Source organism: Trachurus japonicus, unplaced genomic scaffold (genome assembly GCF_045865225.1).
Source record: "Trachurus japonicus isolate A0001 unplaced genomic scaffold, Traja_1.0 AP030576.1".
Lineage (NCBI taxonomy): Eukaryota > Metazoa > Chordata > Actinopteri > Carangiformes > Carangidae > Trachurus > Trachurus japonicus.
The window spans coordinates 1-9,877 of record NW_028220709.1 but is presented as its reverse complement, the minus strand read 5'-3'; the positions used below and the strand labels follow the sequence as shown (position 1 = coordinate 9,877).

Genomic DNA, 9,877 nt, shown 5'->3' with positions numbered 1-9,877 from the left:
ATATAAATATATCGTAGTTAATTGGTATGTGATGAAAGTTCATGAATGACCTTGGAATTAAAAACATTGTAATAAAAGTCCTTTACTCACTGTTTCAACCACTTCTCATGGGCTCCATCTCGATTGGGAATTACCAGTTTGTTGCATTTGTTTCAGCTTTTGCAGTTTAGGTTTGTTTTGTTTTTTCTTATGGAGTGTGCTCATCCATTGATGAAGTGTGGCTGAAAGCTGGTACAATAGTTATTGTTAATTAGCTGTTGAAATCCAGACACTGCAGAGTTGACTTCCTTCCATGTTTAGTGCATTACTAAATAGCAAATGTGGATGATGTCAATGGGAGGAGGCTCATGCATTATTCCTCCAGCAGAGAGCATGGGAGAGTTGTTAATGGCTTTCAATTGCCGCCCGGACTCAGTGACCTGAGATCTACGTCCCTTTGGGAAGAAGACAGGAACTTTTGGTGTATTTTGGACCTAATGTGTCAGGAAGTAGAAAAACACGGTGGGCAACAAGGAAATCTGCTTAAATTGCTGCAGTGTCTGGTTTTTCTTTATGCTTTGGTGAGTTTTCTTTTTCTACATTTGTTTTAAAATGAGCCACAGGCCTTGTGAGGAAAAAGTTTTTTTTTTTCTCTCCATGAATTGTTTGCACACTGTTACGCAATTGGGTGCGAATCTGCTGTTATCAAATGATGTTTGACTGCAGGGTCGTGGAAGAGCAAAGAAAAAGTGATTTGATCCGCATTTTTATTTGAACCTCCGTCTGCAAACAGAATTCCACTCATAGGCTGGAAAAAAAAAATTGAATTGAATTAAATCAAATTGAAGCCATAATGGAAAAGGGGTCTTTTCTGTCTCTCTTCCCCTAACTATTACAATTCCACTCCCCATGCCATTATCTCTCAAAAGGGAATAACAAACCAGCTGTCGCCTCGGTGTATTGTCCATCTCGTTTCCGCACACTGACTAATTCCATTGTCTTCTGCATTTACAGTGGGTTTGGAGTGGGCAGTGAAAGCTGCTTGATCTCAAAGAAATTCATTGCATATTTACTCCTAGTCTTTAACCGAGTGCTGCAGATAATCCTCTTATTTTAGTCCATGACGCTATGTGATCATTCGGCAGTTTATTTTCCACACAGCCCTGGGAGCCGGCTCCTCTGTGGGATGAAGTGCAATCCCACCAGTTGGATGCAAATAAATCTGCCATTACCTGTGGATCAGCTCTCATATTGTTTATTTGACAACTCTACCCGGCGCTGCAGGACGCTATACGTCTGCTGGTGCTCTAGGGGGGAAAACTCCCAAGCCTCCTCCTAGGTAAGGTGGATTATGGGTAAGAAACTTGCCCTAGAAACTCATTTAGCTTGTGTGCACTCGGGTCAATATCTTTCCGTCCAGGCTTTAGTCTCATCCCGTGGTCAGCACGGCCAAACAATTGAGAAAAAAGCACAGCATAACAAAGATTGCCTGTGATAGCGGTTGATCTCTGACACCGGTCCTGTGCTATATATGAGGATGGTTATTATGACAGAAAGTGTTTTTTACTCTTTCTTCAGCTTTTCTCAGCAGAAAACCAAAAGACTTATTCTCTTTATCTTTGGCCTTACTTGAGAAGATCATTTTGCCTGAGAGACATAAGCTGGCAGATCCACTTGTGGCTGCTAGAAGAAAGAGGATAACAGGAGGAGAGAGTGTGATGATGGTGGTGGGGGTGTTGTTGGAGGATGTATACAGGAACCAATGGATCCCGCCCCCACAGGGAAGACACCCCCTTTTGTCCCACTCATGTTTACTTCCACACCGTCGAATCATCCAACGTAAGTGCCTCTTCTTTCTATTGTATCAACCTAACACCCACCAGATCAAATATTGGGGTCTTTTGTGAGCCGCTTGGTGTGGAGGTTATTTCCCTTAAACAGCAATTACAACTCCACTCCACCTTAATGATTTGAGTGCAAAGAATACTCCACATTTTCAGTCGGTAAATTGCTTTCTTTCTTTCTGTTTTCCAGATGAGCCCGCTATTTGCTGCTGTCCTGTTATTGTGCTGCAGATACGACGCCACGGGAACACAAGGTGGGTCAATACTTTTCTCATTGAGGATGCAATAAAAGTAAACTGTCTCATTATTCTTCCTACTCAGAAATTCTCATTTAGATCGTAGCCTCGATCCCAACAGTTGTTTGCTACTCAGATTTTTTTGTTCTTGTCATCTCCTAAGGCCCTGCTTTGAATGCAGTGTAGATACAGACATGATGGGACAGCTGGTGGACGCTTGAGTCTCACGGTGTCAGGTCGACAAAACCGAGCCAGGTTGGAATCAAATTAGAATTTAAAGAAACAGTTGGCATTTTAGAAAGTATAGTGTAGTACTTATATGTTCTTTACGAGCCCCAGATTTGTCAATTTTAATGCAAATGCATAATCCCACTACAGACTTCTACACACTCACTGATCCTTATAATTAAATGAATAGTTTGATTATAGTTATAGTTATAGTTTTGGCTTTCTTACCAAGAGTTTGGAGAGAACATCAATTATACCAGTTGAATGTATTAAAAACAAGGCATCTTGCAGTTTATTATCTCAGCTTTACATGAGTTTTGCAAACAAGGAGAAACTATTTGCCTGCCTCTTGTCCATAGATTAGAAATGTTTCCACATCTGCTAACTGTCATTTCCACAAAGGTTGATTTACATCTTCAAACTTTGGAATTACTTTTGCTTTAAAAGTGTGTGTGGCAAATTTTGCAAACTTGGAAAATGGCTAGTTGTTTCCCTCTGTTTACAGACTCTGTGTCAAACTAAGCTGAGCTAATAAGCTGCTGGATGTAGCTGCTTGTTTTGTGTACTACACTGAGAATTGTATCAAGTTCCTTATTCAATTCATGGTATGAGCACAAATCTCACCAATGCACCGATGGAATATGTTAACATCACCCTAGTTCGTTCAAGGCCATAATATTTTTTTTACTGGCCTTTTCAATTAGCAGTGTGTGTGAAAAAAAGTGTAGAATATTTTATTAGCCATAGCCAATAACACTACATTGATGAAGCTAAAATACAATAATCTAAAACCTACCTCAGGCTAACAACTTTAACATCACCACCACCAAACTCCCAACTTGTAGTTTGATAGCTCTTATCTCTTCTACAAAGTTAGTGAATGAAGTATTTAACATCCCCTGCAACTCCAGCAAACCTCATAGTCTTAATTGTTGTTGCAATGGCCACTGGGCAACAATTGGATATTTACTGATATATTTTATTTCATAGAATAAAGCATGAAAATATTGTGTTTTTCCTACAGACCTTATTTCAGTCATCTAACTTTACTGTATATTAAAAAACGCCATAAACTTCAGGATGAGGGAACTACAGTAAGTATTAAAATGCTGACTCATTTCTAGGTTTAAGACTCATTCCTGCAGCAGAGTTTAGTACCTTTAATGGAGTCGTTGCATGCAAATGCTGCCAGCCTTTCTTGGTAGCTAAGTAACATTAAGTTAGTGAGTTCACCTCAAGTGGTGAAAGTGTTTTCGAGTGTTTCCGCTCCGTGGCTGTGTGGGCTGGTCACTGAACAGGTACAGGTTGAATCCAGAAAACAGCCAGCGAGTGAGTCAGACAGTAGCTGTTGTGCTCTGCCATTAGGCTGAACTCCACCACCTTCTACTTCATCACAAGTTCCAGTTAAAATATGTATATGGCAGGAATTTGCAGGTGATTATGAGAAATGAGTTTGTAACGTTATGCAGCCTGAAAATGGATCGAAAGTGGTTTTACTTGGTTAAAATCGGCGTATGCTGCTGTGAATTCAGTGTTACAGCTGAGAACTGGTGTGTCCAGTGCTGCTGGTTGCCTGGATGCTGTATGATGCGGATGGCATGCTGTCTTCAAATGGAATTTGTGATGCTGCATTTTCTTGAAATAGAAAGTCAAGTGCAACATGCATGTGGTTTTCAAGTGGCAGCTGTGAAAACGCTGTTGCTAAGTGACAGACAGCTAAAAAGGACAATTATGATTGATGATTCTTGTGTTTTGCATTTCAATATGTGAAAGGAACAAAAAAATGAGAGGAAAAGAAAAGCCAATGGTAACTAAAGTAACCATCCAACTGTAAATATAAGGTGTAAAGAAAACTTGTGAAATGTGAAATGGTGCATTCAACTTTACCCTTTTTTGTCCATTTCTGTTCCATCTACAGACCATTCAGATCACGAATGCCAAAGTCAGGGGGTCGGGAACTGTGGAGAGTGTCTGGCAGCGGGGCCACACTGTGCTTGGTGTACTGAGGAGGTGAGTGGCCATGGAAACGCTCTCTGCCTTCTTCTTCTAAAGGGACTATACTGTTAAAGCAACCTTGTGTTCTGTTTAGGACCATGAAGAAGGTTTTCAAGTTCCTTTATCAGAGCAGGAATTCAAGGTTATTAAGCATTTGTGATCGTATTCATGTTTAATAATTTTAACCTTTTTGGTACTAATAGAATGAGATCTAAGGCTGGGAAAATAAGTATTTAGCAGCTACTTTGTTCACCGCAGTTGACCTCATTATCAAGGCCAGAGACTCCTTGGCAATTAAGCTGATTTTGCTCCTGATTCTGATTTTTAAATTGATTAGTTTTTGTGTCTGTATTGGCTGGATCCTGGTGCAATGCACTGCGTTACATATAAAAACCACTGGGGGTCCCTACCATGCACACATATTGCGTTGTCCCAACATAAATACCATTAAAGCCAGTGTTAAAACGGGCCATCATACAGAGGGTGGTGAATGTGTGTGTCATTTTTAATTACTTTTATTTGCATATTGAAAGATGCAGCCGTGTTGCAAGCAAAGAGAACAAATACACACAACCTGCTTTTCATTATCACATTCACACCCCCTCTACATCACTGTCATACACGGCATCAATGCTATTTCTTTATGCAAATGACTGTTTTGCACTACAGCAGCATTGTGCACAGTGTCATTTAGCATTAACTGTCGTAGTAGGTTTCATTTCTAATCTTTTTTTTTTTTTTTTAGGGAGATTGTTTATATAAGGGGTGAGCTCAGCTTATATAAGAGGGTGAACTCAACCTAAACCTGTGTCAAGAGTTTTCTAGAAGTGGGCCAGCACATGTGGGAACGCTGTGACACAGCCAGGGCACTGCTGAAGAGGGGCTGTCCTTTTGATCGCCTGGAGGACCCCAGAGGGGCCACCGTCCTTCTAAAGAACCAAAAGATCACCTTCCATCCAAAAGAACAAAGACACCACCAACAGCAGCACAGTCAGCTCACCCAACTCCAGCCTCAGACTGTTCATCTGCACCTAAGGCCAGGTAGGAGTCACACCAGCAGTGCCAGTAAGGAAATAAGTGTATGCCAAAAGTCAGATCTGTGCTATTGTTTACTGAGGTTTAGTTTTTTTCAACAAGAGCTCTACCTTCCTATTCATCAAGCTCACAGAGGTTAGGGGAAACTCAAGAACAAATAAACTCGTAATAAGATTCTTGCGAAACAATGGACAACTAATTACAGTAGCCTACATCATATGCTGAACCTTCCATTAAGCTGCTTTTCAACAGGATATAGAGCCTCAGGATTGCCAATGTCTTGTTACTGGAATTGCAATGTAATTTCCTGCTGATGTCAGTCAGGTGGAGGACACTGTTCTTCCATTTAAAATTATTGCCTAAATTCAGATTTTTGGCTCTGGCACAGGAAGTAAACAGAGGCAGTGTGCGTTCTAGGACATGTGCTACTGGAAGGTTAAACGGTAGATAAAGGCTACACATAAACAAGGTGTCATTTGCTGTTACTGATAGGCATTTTATCTTGAATATAATATGGATTACATCACTGTCAAAACAAAATGTTACATTAAAGGGATAGTTCAACATTTTGACAAATTGGCCGATTGCCATAATCCATAGTCATGGCAGTAGGTTCGTTACCTCTAATTGTCAGTGCGAGCTATTTTTAGAATGGCGGAGCAGAGCCGCGAGCTGCTCAGAACTATGCTGTGGAGGCTCATGGAATTTCTTGGTTTCCCTCATCAAACTCATCAAATACACAAACCAACAACTCCAAAATGCTCTCGTGGACAAGTTGTGACCTGCACATTCACCACGCTATGAGATAATAATGGAACGTTGTGAGACAGAGTTGTTTTCGAGGTAAATGCATGCAAAACCACTGATGCGCGTTCTGTCGAGGGCAGTTTGTCAGTAAGCAGTCTCTGCATTTGCCTCGAAAACAACTCTGTCTCGTAACATTCCATTATTATCTCATAGCGTGGTGAATGTGCAGGTCACAACTTGTCCACCAGAGCATTTTGGAGTTGTTGGATTGTGTATTTGATGAGTTTGATGAGGGAAACCAAGAAATCCTATTAGCCTCCGTAGCGTAGGTCTGAGCAGCTCAAGGCTCTGCTCCACTGTTCTAAAAATAGCTTGCACCAACAATTAAAGGTAACAAACCTACTGTTATGACTATAGGGATTGTGGCAATGGGCCAATTTGCCAAAATGTTGAACTATCCCTTTAAGACATGAATGTAGCTTTAGATGCATAGCAGGACATGCCAAAGTCATCAATCTAAAAAAGCAAACAAATATTTGTTTTTTTCTCCCATTTTTATATAGAAAAGTGATATTTCGTTACTTTTATCACAATGGTTAGATACTGTTTCAAAGGCTTCTCCAGGCTTTAGTGTTATGCCTGTGCTGTTTCATATCCCATGTGTAGGTGAACCTCAGAGCTTTGAGGTGAAGTTCAAACGTGTGGAGGACTACCCCATAGATCTGTACTACCTGATGGATCTGTCCTTTACCATGGAGGACGACCTGCCCAGTGTCAAGAAGCTGGGAGCCGACCTCATAGAGGAGATGAAGAATATCACCAGTGACTTCAGAATGGGTCTGTATGGCTCCCCTTTTTCTTGTCCTTCTTACCTGAGTTGTAGGCCACCAAAATAATTCGGTAACGCTTTATATTAAGGTCCTTGTAATAAGCATTAGTTAATAGGTAATAAGGCCCTTATAAGTGATTACAAGATGCTTATTAACATTATTATGCATTTATAAGACTATATATGCATTAATAGACTCATTATAATATAGTTAATAGCAGACTATAAGAGATTTATAATAACTTATAATAAACTTAGTTAACTGTTTGTTGATGCTTATGAACATTAATAAAATCCTTATGAGTATCTTATAATTGTTCATAATAACATTACAAACACATATATTGACTCAACTAGCCCAATCATTATGTCTTTATTAATCTTAAGGTCTGTGTAATAAGCGTTAGTTAATAGGTAATAAGGCTCTTATAAGTGCTAACAAGTATTAATAGTCTCATTATAATATAGTTAATAGCAGACTATAAGAGATTTATAATAACTTATAAGAAACTTGTTAACTGTTGATGCTTAAGAACATTAATAAAATCTTCATGAGTATCAATCTAACCCAACCATGATGTCTTTGTCATGCCTTTATTAATCTTTTTTTGTTTGATACTTTATTGCTCATCTACGTATTATAAGTTTACTTGTTTACAGTAAACTGTGCTTTTTGCAGGTACTGGATCTAAAGCGAGAACAATGTCTTATTAAGGCTGATAAATCTTTTATTATGCATTTGATTTTGGTTTTCAGAAAGGTGCGTCGGAGGAGAAGAGCAGACTTGTAGAGTTTCTTCTCACTTGAAACATTTTACCCTTTCGCTTTTATTTTGAAGGCAAACAGCAAAACCGGAAGTTCCGGTTTAAGCTAGCAGCTGATAGCTTAACACATGCCCATGTGTAAAATGGAGGTAGTTGCCCAACATTTTTGCCCCCGAGTAGAATTCAAACCCATTCTGGGCCTCGAAAAGAAGCAGCTGACAAGAGGAAGCGTTGTGAGACGGAGGATGACTCTTCTGGTAAGTTTAACTGCTGCTAACTAGTTAGTACAAACTCAAACATGCATAGCTAACGTTAGCCGAAGCTAGTGTAGACCTAGCCGCCTCAAGACTGTTGCTGCCCTACGGAAGCGCTCCTCTGTGAATCAGTGAGAACGTTTTTTATATTAAAATGTAGTTTATTTTGTCTCCAGCTAGGCTTATATACATACAATGTACATTGTCGAAATATATAACTTCTCTCTTTCGTTGTGCACCGTCTGATATGTTCTTGACACTTTTCTGTACATGATAGCCTACTTACTGCTGTGTACATTCAGCACAGTCATTTGAGTTTGAGTTTGAGTTTAATGAAATGTGCTACATTAAGACTCTATTTAAAATGCTTGAAAATTAAACTGTAAAGTGTTATTGCAGGATATATCGAGACTTTTATTTTTTATGTTTTTACATTAAAAAAAATGTCATTATGAAACTCAGATGTAAATTTCCTCTATCCTCATTCTCTCCCGACCCCTCCTCAGACTCCTCAAGCTCCTCAACCTCAGATGATGGCAAGAAGAAGAGGAAGAGGGAATTGCTTTTGATGCAAACAAGAGTGCAAAAGAGCAGCTGCGTTAAATGTTCAATGGAATTAAAATTAAAAAAAAAATAAAAGTGTACTTTTTTTTCAAAGACCTGTTATAGGTTATTTTTATACATTTTAAGTATAAAAATCATGTTGCACTTTGCAAAATTGCACTTTTTTGAGTTAAATTATTTGTATAATATGCCTAAATGTTTTAAAGGTGCTTTCTACCTGTTTTAGGTGATTTAGATTTTTATACATTTTCAGTAAAATGTCTCTTTACTTGACAGCAATGAATAAAACAATGTTGGGCTTCACTGTTGAAACATTTGTATTACTATGCAATCTTTTCTTTACATTTCATCAACCTTGACCACATGTATTGTTCATTACAGATGTGGAAGTTGTGAAAATCATTGTTAACCATTAATGAATGCATTACAAAAGATTTATTAGACTTAATAAGGCATTGTTCTCGCTTTAGATCCAGTACCTGCAAAAAGCATAGTTAACTGTTAACAAGTGCATAGTTAACTGATAATAAGGGCATAATAATGCACAATAAAAATATTTATCAGCCTTAATAAGACATTGTTCTCGCTTTAGATCCAGTACCTGCAAAAAGCATAGTTAACTGTTAACAAATGCATAGTTAACTGATAATAAGGGCATAATAATGCACAATAAAAGATTTATCAGCATTAATAAGACATTGTTCTCGCTTTAGATCCAGTACCTGCAAAAAGCATAGTTAACTGTTAACAAGTGCATAGTTAATTTATAATAGATGAGCAATAAAGTATATATTAATGTTAATAAATCAAACAAAAAAGATTAATAAAGGCATGAAAAAGACATCATGGTTGGGCTACACTCAATGTGTTTGTAATGTTATTATGAACAATTATAAGATACTCATGAAGATTTTATTAATGTTCTTAAGCATCAACAAACAGTTAACAAGTTTCTTATAAGTTATTATAAATCTCTTATAGTCTGCTATTAACTATATTATAATGAGACTATTAATACTTGTAAGCACTTATAAGAGCCTTATTACCTATTAACTAACGCTTATTACACATACCTTAGGATTAATAAAGGCATAACAAAGGCATAATGATTGGGCTAGTTGAGTCAATATATGTGTTTGTAATGTTATTATGAACAATTATAAGATACTCATAAGGATCTTATTAATGTTCATAAGCATCAACAAACAGTTAACTAAGTTTATTATAAGTTATTATAAATCAATTATAGTCTGCTATTAACTATATTATTATGAGTCTATTAATACATATATAGTCTTATAAATGCATAATAATGTTAATAAGCATCTTGTAATCACTTATAAGAGCCTTATTACCTATTAACTAATGCTTATTACAAGGACCTTAATATAAAGCGTTACCA

At 37.8% G+C, this 9,877-nt stretch overlaps 1 protein-coding gene across 1 annotated transcript; it reads left to right on the top strand.

Annotated features, from left to right (window-relative positions):
• Positions 1-1,725: 1,725 nt before the first annotated feature.
• Positions 1,726-6,960, top strand: LOC146960216 (integrin beta-1-like). The gene is made up of 5 exons (XM_085772526.1): positions 1,726-1,818; positions 2,014-2,077; positions 4,206-4,297; positions 5,098-5,347; positions 6,731-6,960. Exons 1-5 carry the CDS (start codon positions 1,726-1,728, stop codon positions 6,958-6,960), a joined length of 729 nt encoding a protein of 242 aa, XP_085628652.1.
• The last annotated feature ends 2,917 nt before the right edge of the window (positions 6,961-9,877 follow it).

What these genes read in the sequence shown, in the direction of transcription:
- LOC146960216 (XM_085772526.1), top strand. Translation starts at nt 1,726, where the DNA reads ATGTATACAGGAACCAATGGATCCCGCCCCCACAGGGAAGACACCCCC. An exon ending in ACACCGTCGAATCATCCAAC is followed by an intron (nt 1,819 to 2,013) that starts GTAAGTGCCTCT and finishes TCTGTTTTCCAG; the next exon opens with ATGAGCCCGCTATTTGCTGC. An exon ending in GAGTCACACCAGCAGTGCCA is followed by an intron (nt 5,348 to 6,730) that starts GTAAGGAAATAA and finishes TCCCATGTGTAG; the next exon opens with GTGAACCTCAGAGCTTTGAG.